Source organism: Chiloscyllium punctatum, chromosome 25 (genome assembly GCF_047496795.1).
Source record: "Chiloscyllium punctatum isolate Juve2018m chromosome 25, sChiPun1.3, whole genome shotgun sequence".
Taxonomy (NCBI): domain Eukaryota; kingdom Metazoa; phylum Chordata; class Chondrichthyes; order Orectolobiformes; family Hemiscylliidae; genus Chiloscyllium; species Chiloscyllium punctatum.
In genome coordinates this window covers 41,668,945-41,683,011 of record NC_092763.1, presented here as the reverse complement: position 1 = coordinate 41,683,011, position 14,067 = coordinate 41,668,945, and the positions used below count along the sequence as shown (strand labels likewise).

The 14,067-nt window shown below is 41.2% G+C and overlaps 1 protein-coding gene across 4 annotated transcripts in view; it reads left to right on the top strand.

Moving 5' to 3' along the window:
* LOC140495886 (MORC family CW-type zinc finger protein 4) overlaps nucleotides 1-13,839 on the top strand; it is a 140,266-nt gene extending 126,427 nt beyond the window's left edge. For all 4 annotated transcript variants that reach the window (XM_072595130.1, XM_072595129.1, XM_072595133.1 and 1 more), the window contains 2 exons: nucleotides 838-1,121; nucleotides 13,421-13,839. In XM_072595130.1, coding sequence (XP_072451231.1) covers nucleotides 838-1,121; nucleotides 13,421-13,568 — 432 coding nt within the window. In that variant the 3' untranslated portion in view covers nucleotides 13,569-13,839. The remainder of the gene's footprint in view (nucleotides 1-837; nucleotides 1,122-13,420) is intronic.
* The last annotated feature ends 228 nt before the right edge of the window (nucleotides 13,840-14,067 follow it).

Here is a 14,067-nt window from a genome sequence, read left to right as displayed (position 1 = left end):
TTCCTGTTTGATTTGAGAGCAAAAAAAAACTGAAATGGAATAGCTGATAGATGAACTGTGTTTTTATTTTAACTTTTTTCCTTATTCTGCTTTGAAATCCCCACCTCCTCTCGTGCTGTGCACCATCAGTTAAGAAGCCAAGCTGGAAATATGTTCCCAGGTCTCTTGTGCTGACACAGTCCAAAGGAGATGCACGAGTGTGGCTCTTACTCACACTGTGAAGAGGTTTCAACCTCTGTTGCTTCTCCACTTTAAATCTCAGTTTAAATGCCCTGTTTAAGTCAAGATCTCAATATGCTAGAAATTGCAGAGAAAATCCACCTTGCGGATTCTGTAACATCAGACCTAAGGGCCTTATTGTGCAGTGGTAGTATCCTTATACCTCAGCTAGGAACCTAGATTCAAGTCCCACCTGCCCCAGATATGTGTTGTAACATGTCCAAGCCAGTTGATTAAAATAACTAGTCACTTCAATGTTGAACAAGATTCCAAAAGAATCAAGCAAAGAAAAATATTTGTACTATCAGATTTCAGAGCTCCCAAACACATCAGGGAAGAACATTGTTTAAATAAAGAAACTGAGATTCAGGTATAGCTATTTTGAATAACACTCAGGTGGAGAGAAACCATATGGAGCAATTAAAAAATATATTAAAAGAATATTTTTTTTCATTTTTGTATGTTTGTTTACTTTATAATTAAAATATTTCATTTGAAAAATGGGAAATGCAAACTTTGAAAAAACATAAAATGCCTTTTGAGTTATTAATACATTATAATGGATGTGAGTGTTAATGGACTTAGAGTATAAGAAGTAAATTGCTTCTGTTCCTACAGCTTGGAAAAGTAGAGCAAGAAAGAGACCAATTCAAGTTGGAATATGAGAAAATGAAACACAATTTGAAAGCTAGCACAAACAAAGGCGATGATTTTTACTGGACCAAAAAGTCAGCTGCTGCATACAGATACTCAGAGCTGGAGCTAATGCGGTCAGAGGTTGAAAAATTAAAGGGACAGAAGGTAGAGCTGGAGGAGAAATTGGAAGAGGCCCTGAGGTGTAATGCTTTATGCAAAGAAGCATGGGATCCTTCCACTAGCCAAGAAGTTGCCCAAACCAACAGGTAATGAAACACATGCATGGTAGGTAAAGAGAAAGTCTTGCTGATTGAAAACCTTTTTAAATGCAACTTCCAACTGTTATGATCTTTGGTTTAACCCTTTTAGTTTAAATCCATTTACTTGAAAACACTTTAGGAGCTTCTTTTTTTTTATTGTTTTTAAAGATTGATGTACCAACATTTCTTCTACACAAGATCTGTGTAATATATCCTGTGAGACTGCAAAAAGAAACTTATTTGAATGTCATAATCCAGTGATTTACCGATATGAACAAAGAACATGCTGTCTGGAACCATGTGATTTGCATAATTCAGGCAAACTGCAGTTGTTAGAATTTTTTCTAACGAAGTGCTCCTTCATTTAGGCCAGGAAATGATAACTGCTGTAGGCTGTAGCCACAGAAGTTTAAAAGGCAGACTTCCTCAGAAAACTTCCTGTTGCATGGAATCTACCCAAGATACAAATATGGAAGACATGCAGTTTGAAGCCAGAGAAAGAAGAGAGCTGTGGGAGCAGGGGCAGGTCTGGGAGTATAGTCAGGATAAAGGACCAGTAGAGAAAATGGGAGAACTGTATGAGAACAGTGGGATTTTTATAAGCACAATGTGGATAAAACAGCAACAGAGACAAAGACCACTTTGTGAACAGTGAAATTTCAGACATCATAGCGAAGATAAAGGAGTGGCTGGGAAAGGAAGCACTGTGTAAATAGCAGGCAGCCAGAGCACATTGATGCTAAAGTGGACCCAGTACAAGATAGAGAAAGAGGGAAGCCATAGAGAGAATAAATCAATTAAAAAAAAATTAAAGAGTGACGTCAAAGAACAATATATGATTTGCTGGTGAGAGTAATATTTTAATTCTGTTAAAGTTAGACTGTGGTTTGAACTGGGATTGGGAGACATTAGAGTATTATTAAATTTAGGGCTTAACTATTTAATAAAGCTGCAAACAAGTAAAACTTCTAAGTTAACTCCTAATCAAACAAAGTGATGTTAGCACAAAGAAAGTGCTGATTTGTGATAATATTATGAGCTTATTTTGGTTAACCCTATTAGTTTATGTCACAACAATATCTCAATCATAGGAATGTCTACTCTATTTAAATTAGGAACTTTAAGATGCTTTTTGCAGATGCTACAAATGTATTGTGACCTATACAGAGGCTGGAACTCAGTGCTAAAATCCGTGAGTACTAAGAAACTAAACTAAGAGCCATAAGATGATTGTGTCCATGTCAAAAGTATCTGAGTGTAGGTGAATGAGATTTGTAGTTATATGTACATACAGAGTGACCTGGTAAAAATATACAAGTTGTTTTGTCTGTCAGCTCTGAAGTAAAGTGTTGAAAATGTGAGATTATCTATATTTAATGAAAGATTTTTAACTATTTGTACATTCGCTAAATTGAAACGGGTTTTACCATGCGATTTCTTTAAAATTAACCTAACATTTAATGTGGGGCGTAGGGTGCTGGAAAAGCACAGCAGGTCAGGCAGCATCTGAGGAGCAGGAGAATCGACATTTTGGGCAAGAGCTCTTCATCAAGAATGAGGCTTGTGAGCCTTGGGGGTGGAGAAATAAATGGGAGGGGGGGCTGAGGCTGGGGACAAGGTATCTGAGAGTGCAATAGATAGACAGAGGTGGGGATAATGGTGATAGGTCTGAGAGAAGGGCAGAGCGGATAGGTGGGAACGAAGATGGACAGGTAGGACAGGTCATGAGGGCGGTGCTGGTTGGAACTAGAACTAGGAACTAGGGTGGGGGGAGGGGAAATGAGGAAACTGGTGAAATCCACATTGCTGCCGTATGGTTGGAGGGTCTCTCAGCACAAGATGAGACGTTCTTCCTCCAAGTGTCAGGTGGTGAGGGTGTGGTGATGGAGGAGGCCTAGGACCACTATGTCCTTGGCAGAGTTGAAGTGTTCGGCAATGGGGCGGTGGAGTTGGTTGGTGTGAGTGTCCTGGAGATGTTCTGTAAAGCATTCTACAAGTAGGTGTCCTGTCTCTCCCCAGTGTAGAGCCGGCCGCATCGGGAGCACCGAATACGACTCCCGGGACCTTCCCCTGCCACCGCAAGAATTACAAAACCTGTGTCCACTCTTTCCACCCCCCACCCTTTACCTCCATCCAAGGCCCCAAAGGAGCCTTCCACATCCACACATCCATCAGAGTTTTACCTGCACTTCGACACATGTCATTTACTCTATCCGTTGCTCCCGAGACACCCGCACCAACCAATCAAACCACCCTGTGGCTGAACAGTTCAACTCTTCCTCCCACTCCGCCAAGGACATGCAGGTCCTGGGCCTCCTCCATTGCCACACCCTAACCACCCGATGCCTGGAGGAAGAATGCCTCATCTTCCACCTTTGCACCCTCCAACCACACAGCGTCAATGTAGATTTCACCAGTTTTCTCATTTCCCCTCTCCCACCTTACCTCAGTTCCAGCTTTCCAATTTGGCACCACCCTTACGACTGTCGTAACTGTGCATTTTCCATCCCACCTATCCCCTCTGCCCTCCTCTCTGACCTATCAACTTTACCCCCGCCTCTGTCTACCTATCGCACTCTCAGTTACCTTTCACACAGCCCCAACCCCTTCTCCACCCCCCTTGTCTCACAAGCCTCATTCCTGATGAAGGGCTCTTGCCCAAAACATCGATTCACCTGTTCCTCGGATGCTGCCTGACCTGTGTGCTTTTCTAGTACCACACGCTCGATTCTGATCTCCAGCATCTGCAGTCCTCACTTTCTCCGAACATTTAATATGTGCTGTTGGTTAAATGTTTTTCAACTAGAAATCAATTTGAGAAACAGCTAAACAAAGCTTTCAAAGAGATATGAGATGGGGTTTATTGCCTGAATTAATACAAAAATCTTGTTTGGAGAGAAATAGGGGCCATGTATGCTAATGGTTACCTAGCATTCCTCCAGATATTTTCATAGAATCTCTACAGTGTAGAAACAGGAAATTCATAAGACCATAAGACATAGGAGCAGAAGCTAGGCCATTCAGCCCATTGAGTCTGTTACGACATAAAATCATGGCTGATAAATTTCTCAACCCCATTCTCCCCTTTCTTCCCATAACTCTTGATTTTCTTTATGATCAAGAGCCTATCTATTTCCATCTTAAATATACGCAGTGACCTGGCCTCCACAGCCTTCTGTGGTAATGAATTCCATAGATTCACCATTCTCTGGCTGAAGAAGTTTCTCCTTATCTCCGTTTTAGAAGGTATTCCCTTTACTCTAAAGCTATGCCCTTGAGTCGTAATCTTCCCAACATCCATTCTGTCCAGGCCATTCAGTACTATGTAAGTTTCAATTAGATGCCCCCTCATCCTTCTAAACTCCATCAAGTATAGACCCAGAGACCTCAAACATTCCACATATGTTAAGTTGTTCATTCCTGAGATCATTCTCGTGAATCTCCTGTGAATACACTCTCGGGCCAGTACATCCTTTCTCAGGTATGGTGCTCAAACCTGCACACAATACTCCAAATGTGGCTTGACCAGAACTTTGTAGAGCCTCAGACGTACATCCCTGCTTTTATATTTAAGTCCTCTTGAAATAAATGACATCATTGCATTTACCTTTCTAACTCAACCTGCAAGTTTACCTTGAGAGAATCATGGACTGTTTGTTTGCACCTTCAGACATTTGAATTTTCTCCTCATTTAGAAAATAATCAATGTCTTTATTCTTTCTACCAAGGTTCATGACCTCACACTTTTCCACGTTGTATTCCATATGGCATTTCTTTGCCCACTCTCTGAACCTGTCCAAATCCTTCTGCAGCCTCCACACCTCCTCAATGCTATCTGTCCCTCTACTTACCTTTGCATCATCTGTAAACTTAGCCAGAATGCCCTCAGTTCCTTCATCTAAATGTATGAAGTGAAAAGTTGTGGTCCCAACACTGGAGCATTGCAGAACACCACTTGTCACCGACTGCCACCCTGAGAAGGACCCTTCTATCCCACTCTCTGCTTTCTGCCAGACAGCCAAGCTTCTATCCATGCTAGCACCTTGCCTCTAACACCATGGGCCTTTATCTTACTTAGTAGCCTCCTGTGTGGCACCTTGTCAAAGGCCTTCTTGAAGTCCAGGTAACTTAGTCCATCACGTCCACTCCAACCCTCTGAGGAGCATCCTACTCAGACCCATTCCTCTCTGCATTTCTCATAGCAAATCCGCCTAAGCCTGGTGTCCCTGGACACTTTGGGCAATTTAGCTTGGCCAATTCACCTAACCTGCACATCTTTGGACTGTAGGAGGAAACTTATGCAGACTTGGGGAGAACATGCAAATTCCACACAACCTGAGTTGGAATTGAACCCGGTGCTGTGAGATGGTAGTGTTAACCACTGAGCCACTGTGCTGCCCTATTTTCTAATAAATTTGTTGGAAGATGTTATGGTACATCTCTGAAGCAGGTGGAACTTGAACCCAGGCTTCCTAGACCAAAGGTAGGGATATTATCACTGCATCACAAGAGCCCAGCAGTCCTTTCTAGACTTAGACTTCAGTCCTCTGGAGTTGGGCTCAAAATAAAGAAGACACTTTGAAGCTGTACAACTCTTTGCAGAAACTCTACTTCTGAGAATAAATTCCTGGGAAGCTAATAGAGTTTCCAAATACCAGCTTATCTGTCAATTGATAAGATCTGAAGTAGTGAATTGTGCCCAATTCTCAAAAAAATCAAATCCAAAATTATTGAATCAGCTACAGCTATAAGTAATTCACGTTTTGTCTAGAGGGAATTCAGCAGATGTGAGTAGTCTTCACATTTTATCCTTTGTTTCCAGACCCTTAACCCACAAGGTTTTCCTTCCCTTTGTTTTTTTTTGGAAAGCACATCACCTCTGCATGGATTTGTCTCTTTGTATTGTGTGATTGGCTGTGTGGGATAAAGTTTTAGCTTAGGTTTTAGCCAGAATATGCTATTGCTTTAAAAAAGGTTTTGTCCCAAATAGATGAATGATTTGAGTTTATTAAAGAATTCTCATGTGAGTTCCTTTTATTTTTGATTGCAATGCCAAAGAGAGATAATTGAACATTTCGGTAATTGAATTTACACTAATAGTATGACTGATAGAGTAGTGGGGCTTGATCTTTAACACATTCCTCCCATCAGAGAAATAGCGGTTCTGGGTAATCCAGGATGGAGGACGGGAAAAACTTGTGGCTGTGTGAGCTACACCTTTTTGAGTATTTTAGATGTTGGAGGTGATTCCTCGCATTCTAGGAGCAGCAATTACTATTTCATATACTGTTGCGTTGTTTTGGAACTTTGGGGGAGAAAAATCAAAACAATGGCACTTTTAAAAGGAGGAAAACAGACCAAAGGCAGCAACCACATGGTCAGTGAGGGAGAGAGAGAGAAAGAAACATACACTGCTAACTGACACAGCAATGAATCTACACAGGTACTGCCTTTGCTGTTTGAGTTCATGTATGTCTGGACATCAGAGTGTGTCTAGGAAAAATTAAGAAACAGTGAAATTCAGAGCTGACCTTGGAGGAACCGGTGTGGGTGAGTTCACAGCACAGGAACAGATAAGTGCATAGTTTTTTAACGTGTAACCTTGGTGTAAGTCTACAGTAGTGAGTAGAGTGGGTTCTTTCTTGATTATGTGTTTTATTGAGGTCTGTCTCTTGGTTAAATTTTAAAATTATAAACCATAAGTATTAAGTTATACTGGAGCACTGTTTTTTAGGGCAAAAAGATGGTGCTATTTTCTGGGTCAGTAGATAGGGAAGGAGCAAAAATGACCTTTAGAGGAGTGATATGCTGTTGCTGTCGGATATGGGAGCTTAGGGAGAAATTCCATGTTACTGACGATTATTTCTGCAGGAAGTGGCTTTGGTTGCGAATCCGATCATATTGCATAGATCGGTTGGAGTGGGAGTTGGAGGCAATGAGGAATTTACAGGAGCTAGAAGATGTGATGGATGGTAGCTGTAGGAAGGGAAAAAAGCTGCAGATACAGTCAGGTAGATGAGTTAACTCCAGGAAAGTTAGGAGGGGTATGCAGGTAGTGCAGGTGTCTTCTGTAGCTATCCCCATTTCAAACAAGTATCCTGTTTTGGAAAGTGTAGGGGGTGATGGATTCTCAGGGGAATGTAGCACGAACAACGAAGTTTCTGGTATCGAGACTAGCTCTCATGTAATAAGGGGTATGTTGGGTTCGAAGCAATCGATTCTGACAGGGGACTCTCTGGTGCCAGGTTCAAGGATATCTCAGAGAGGGTGCAGAATGTTCACAAAGGGGGAGAGGGTCCAGCCGGAGTAATTGTACACATTGGAACTAACAACATAGGAAGAGGAGAGGATTGAATTCTGAAGGGAGAATGTATAAAGTTAGGCAGGAATTTAAAAAGGAGGTCCTCAAGATAAGTAATATCTGGATTACTCCCGGTGCTACAAACTAGTGAGGGTAGGAATAAATGAATGTATGGCTGAGGAGCTGGTGCAGGGGAGAAGGATTCACATTTTTGGGTCATTAGAATCTTTTCTGGGGTAGACGTGATGTGTACAAGAAGGACAGATTACACCTGAATTGGAAGGGGACTAATGTACTGGCAGGGAGATTTGCCAGAGCTGCTTGGGAGGATTTAGTGGGAAATAGTGAGGAAAGAGATCAATCTGAGACTGGTACAGTTGGGAAAAGGAGCAAGTCAAACAGTCAGGAACAAAGTAGAGAACAAGGTAGGGCTGATAAATTAAACTGCATTTACTTCAATGCAAGAGGCCTAACACGGAAGGTATGAACTCGGGGCATGGTTCAGAACATGGGACTGGGATATCATAGCAATTACAGACATGTGGCTCAGGGATGGACAGGACTGGCAGCTTAATGTTCCAGGATACAAATGCTACAGGAAGGATAGAAAGGGAGGCAAGAGAGGAGGGGGAGTGGTGTTTTTTATAAGAATAGTATTATTGCAGTACCTAGGGAGGATATGCTGGTAATAAATCCAGGCAAGTTATTTGGGTGCAACTGAGAAATAAGACAGGGATGACAATCTTATTGGGATTGTATTATAGACACCCTAATAGTCAGCAGGAAATTGAGAAGCAAAATTGTAAGGAGATTTCAGTTATCTATAAGAGTAATAGGGTGGTTATGGTAGGTGATTTTAACTTTCCAAACATAGACTGGGACTGCTATAGTGTTAAGGGTTTAGATGGAGAGGAACTTGTAAAGTGTGTACAAGAACATTTTCTGATTCAGTATGTGGATTACCTACTAGAGAAGGTGCAAAACGTGACCCACCCTTGGGAAATAAAGCAGGGCAGGTGATTGAGGTGTCTGTGGGGGAGCACTTTGGGGCCAGTGACCATAATTCTATTAGTTTTAAAATAGTGATGGAAAAGGAATAGACCGGATCTAAAAGTTGAAGCCTTAAATTGGAGTAGGCTAATTCTGATGGTATTAGGCAAGAACTTTCAAAAGCTGATTGGAGGCAGATGTTCACAGGTAAAGGGATGGTAGGAAAGTGGGAAGCCTTCAGAAATGAGATAACAAGAGTCCAGGGACAGTATATTCTTGTTCGGGTGAAATGAAAGGTTGGTAGTTATAGGGAAAGCTGGGTGACTAGAGAAATTGAGATTTGGTTAAGAAAAAAAAGGAAGCATATGTCAGGTATAGACAGGAGAGATCAAGTGAATCCTTGGAAGACTATAAAGGCAGTAGGAGTATACTCAGGAGGGAAATCAGGAGGGCAAAAAGGCAATAGATAGATAGCTTTGACAAATAGAGTTAAGGAGAATCCAAAGGGATTTTATAAATACAATAAGGACAAAAGTGTAACTGGGGAGAAACTAGGGCCCCTCAAAGAGCAGCAAGGCAGCCAATGTGTGGAGCTGCAGGATTTGGGGAAATACTAAACAAATATTTTGCATCAGTGATTACTGTAGAGAAGGACATGGGAGGTATAGAATCTGGAGACATAAATGGTGATATCTTGAAAATGTCTATATTACAGAGGAGGAGGTGCTGGATGTCTTGAAATGCATAAAAATGGATAAATCCCCAGGACCAGATCAGATATACCCTAGAACCCTGTGGGAAGCTGGGGAAGTGATTACTGGGCCCCTTGCTGAGATATTTGTATGATCAATAAACACAGCTAAGGTACCAAAAGACTTGGAGGTTGGCTAACATGGTGCCATTATTTAAGAAAGGTGGTAAGGACAAGCCAGGGAACTATAGACCAGTAAGCCTGCTATTAGTGATGGGCAGGTTGTTGGAAGGAATCCTGAGGGACAGGATTTACAAGTATTTGGAAAGGCAAGAGCTGATTAGCAATAGTCAGCATGGCTTTGTGTGTGGAAAATCATGTCTCAATAACATGAATTTTTTGAAGAAGTAACAAAGAGGATTGATGAGGGCAGAGCAGTGGATGTAACCTATATGGACTTCAGTAAGGCATTCGACAAGGTTCCCCATGGGAGACTGGTTAGCAAGGTTACATCCCTGAATACAGGGAGAACTAGCCATCTGGATACAGAACTGGCTCGGAAGATCAAAGTGGTGGTGGAGGGTTGCTTTTCAGACTGGAGGCCTGTGACCAGTGGAGTGCCACAAGGATCGGTGTTGGGTCCACTGTTTTTTGTTATTTATATATATGATTTGGATGTGAACATAGGAAGTATAGTTAGTAAGTTTGCAGATTACACCAAAATTGGAAGTGAAGAAGGTGACCTGAGAGTACGACGGCATCTTGGTCAGGTGGGCAGATGGGGCTGAGGTGGAGTTTAATTTGGATAAATGTGAGGTGCTGCACTTTGGAAAAGCAAATAAGAACAGGATTTATATACTTAATGGTCAGATCCTGGGGAGTGTTGCTGAACAAAGAGACCTTAGAATGCAGGTTCATAGTTAGTGTAGCTCACACATAGTTAGCACTGCTGCCTCACAGCGCCAGAGACCCGGGTTCAATTCCCGCCTCAGGCGACTGACTGTGTGGAGTTTGCACATTCTCCCCGTGTCTGCGTGGGTTTCCTCCGGGTGCTCCGGTTTCCTCCCACAGTCCAAAGATGTGTAGGTCAGGTGAATTGGCCATGCTAAATTGCCCGTAGTGTTAGGTAAGGGGTAGATGTAGGGGTATGGGTGGGTGTGCTTCGGCGGGGCGGTGTGGACTTGTTGGGCCGAAGGGCCTGTTTCCACACTGTAAGTAATCTAATCTAATCTAAAAAACTGTAAAGAAGGCATTTGGTATGCTTTCCTTTATTGGTCAGAGCGTTGAGTATACAAGTTGGGAGGTCATGTTGTGGCTGTACAGGACACTGGTTGGACCACTTTTGGAATATTACTTGCAATTCTAGTCGGAATGGTCTTGTGAAACTTGAAAGGATTCAGAAAAGATTTACAAGGATGTTTCCAGGATTGGAGGATTTGAGCTATAGGGAGAGGCTGAGCAGGCTGGGCTGTTTTCCCTGGCACGTTGGAGGCTGAGAGGTGACCTTATAGAGGTTTATAAAATCATGAGGGGCATGGATATGATAAATAGACAAGGTCTTTTCCCTGGGGTGGGGAAGTCCAGTAGTAGAGGGCATAGGTTTAGGGTGAGAGGGGAAAGATATAAAAGGGACCTAAAGGGCAACTATTTCATGCAGAGGGTGGTACGTGTATGGAATGAGCTGCCAGAGGAAGTTATGGAGGCTGGTTCAATTACAGTATTCAAAAGGCTTCTGGATGGGTATATGAATAGGAAGGGTTTGGAGGGATATGGACCAAGTGCATGCAAGTGGGACTGGATTAGTTTAGGATATCTGGTCGGCATGGATGAGTTGGACGGAAGGGTCTGTTTCTGTGCTGTACATCTCTCTATCTCTATGACTCTAATTGGTCCAGGAGTAGGCAGGATGTGATGAAGCTGATGATTTTCTGATACCCATTGGCTTGGATGAAGTGTCAAAGAGCATGGTCACCATGGAACCTTTTGGGACATTGTGCAGATGAAGCAATCGCATGATGACTGAGCTAGGCATTTAGCAAGCTGCAGCCACCAGCTGCAGGTTGCTAAAACCTGTCAGGTTTTTGTACAATCTAATTTCTTGGTGGAGAAGAGGAGAATTGGAGGTGGGATGTAATTGTGGTGAATTGAAACTTTTATTGAGATGCAACATAATCATCACTCAATGTCAAGATTTTAAAGTTGCTATGTAAAGCATGAGGATGAATTTGGGAAATGGATGTTGGGCATTTTGACTTTTTTTAACCCCATTTTCATTGTTACTTTTGCACACCCGGGGGGAAAATTCCACCCATAACTTATATTACTATTTGAAATGTGAGTCTCTGAAAATATTGAGGAATTGCCTGTATAGTCTGAATGTATTATCATTATCTCATCAGAAAATTAGAAATAGTTCCATCATCTAGAAATTTTGTCAGAAAATCAGCTGCAGGCTAAACTGAACAAGTATTACTCAACAAAAACTGAACAAACTTCTGGAAATCAGAAACAAAAGGAGAAGTTGTTGGAAAAGCTCAGCAGGTCTGGCAGCATCTGTGGAGAGAAATCAGAATTAACATTTTGGATCCAGAGACTTTCCTTCAGAAGTACTGTATTATTACTGATCCACATTCTAAATCCTGTCACTGCTTTCCTTATTGTCAGATAGAACACACCAAGAAATATAATCAATTACTTTGGAAAACAATAAGAGAAAACTCTTAACTATCCTGATATATAAGTACACAGAAAATGTGAACAGAAACTGAATGTAAATGTGAAAATAATGTTACGACATGAGGTAAAACCCGCAACACAGAAAAGATTTATCTCGTAGTAATCTGTGAAAATTTGAGAGGCCAAGCACTATTTAAAGTAAAAATTAACAACTTTATTTCTTAAAATGTAACAAAGAATCATTAAGTAACAACTATTTGCAAGTCCTTCCTCTAGCCTATCTTTTACCTACCTTTCTACAATACTTGTCTGATAAAACTCCCAAGTAAGATTTACAAAACAAAACTTTTTATCGCAAAACCAGACAGATTAGATTCGATTCCCTTCGGCCCAACCAGTCCACACCGACCCTCCGAAGTGTAACCCACCCAGACCCATTTCTGTCTGATTAATGCTAACACTATAGGAAATTTAGATTAGATTCCCTACAGTGTGGAAACAGGCCCTTCGGCCCAACAAGTCCACACTGACCCTCCGAAGAGTAATCCACCCAGACTTATTTCCCTCTGACTAATGCACCCAACACTACAGTCAATTTAGCATGACTAACCCACCTGACCTGGAGAATGTGCAAACTCCACACTGACAGTCGCTCAATCGAACCTGGGACCCTGGTGCTGTCAGGCAGCAGTGCTAACCACTGAGTCACCATGCCGCTCCAGCTTTCAGTCTTCTCTGTATTCCTGTCTTCTTTTCTTCTTCTTGGGGACTCTGCTTCACAGCTTACTGATCGCTAAAGGTATGCTTTAAGGGAGCTATTTTTCAGTCAGTCCTTACATGCTGGTAGCTTGACAGTTCTCCTCTCAACTGTTAAATTTTCCCCAGTCTTACACCCCCAAAGCATCAAATCATGTCATTGGCTTTTAAGATTGTCAATGTACTAAATTCAAACTGGATTGGAGTTTGGTATTTTTCAGTGTATGACTTAAACTGATTGGCCTCATTCAAGTCTGTTTTGTCATTTCCAGGCAACCAGCTACCCTAGCTACCCGAGTAGCTGGCGCACATGTTACATTGTATCTTTTTTCAGAATACTTGGTGCTGTCAGGTAGTTTTTGCTAGCTTTTAACTCTCTTAAAGGTACAGTACACCCACATCTTCATAACAATAAGACGTCACTTTGCACTAAAGAAAACAAAGTGAATTGTTTGATTTGTATTTTTCAATGCTGTTGCATTTTGAATCATCTTTCCAAAAGTTATTTCAGTGTTTTACTGCAAAACATTTATAAATAATTAGAAAGTTGTACTGTTCTAAAAGCTGTCTTGTTTGATAAGGGGACTGGATGTAGAATTTTGTCTTGGACGTGTTTTTAATCCAGTCCAGACTTACAGGATGAAAATCTGCCTGTAAAACATTCTAAATGTTCATGCACGCACTCTCAATGCTGTTCCTGTTACATTCTTTTCCCGTCAGTTCTAATTTGGCAGTCCGACTCAAATAGGCCATAGGATTGTTAGTAAGATGGGAATATCTTGTAATTTTCTTGTTGGTATGACTTTTGTCTGTTACGTCATTAATAAGTACAAGATTACAAAGTATTTGATATGCTTACTAGATTCATTAACCTGTATTGTGTTTCAACAGTGTACTGACCAAGTTGAAGTCATTACGGGTAAAGGTTGGACATCTGTTGGGTTCTGTTCTGCCACACTTGGACTTAAAGGACATCAGTTATGAAACAGACATAATCGATGAAATTCTAGAAAAGGTGATAGAAGCCAATAAACTCTGAGCCAAATCTTCCACTTTATAACATGCTATGAAAGAGACAACAAACCTTTGATGAGTGCATTTTAGCGGCTCGTGTGTTATTTTAAAAGAGCATATCCCAGAAAAAGAGAATGGGAGATAGTGATTTAAAGGAAGCATTTGCACACCTCACAAGTTCTACTGCTAAAATATCAAAAATTGTTTTGATTAGCATGCATCTGATCAAAATGTCCACTTGTAATGAAATTTATCAGATCTGCTGTAAGATTACATAAACTGATGCTTTCTGTTTCTTTTTAGTCTCTTTGTTTGTGACTACTACAATACAAAAGCAGTAAAATATATTTCTGTTTACATAAGCTTAATCTATTGATATTGAAAGTGTGAAACCAAGGATATAGCATAGCCTTAAGCTAACCTTATGTATTGTATTTGCAAAATCAATTGTCAGATGCATTCAGAATGCCACAAAGGCAGCTTCTTAAAATTTATTCATGGAGTCATTTGCAATGTCAGCATTT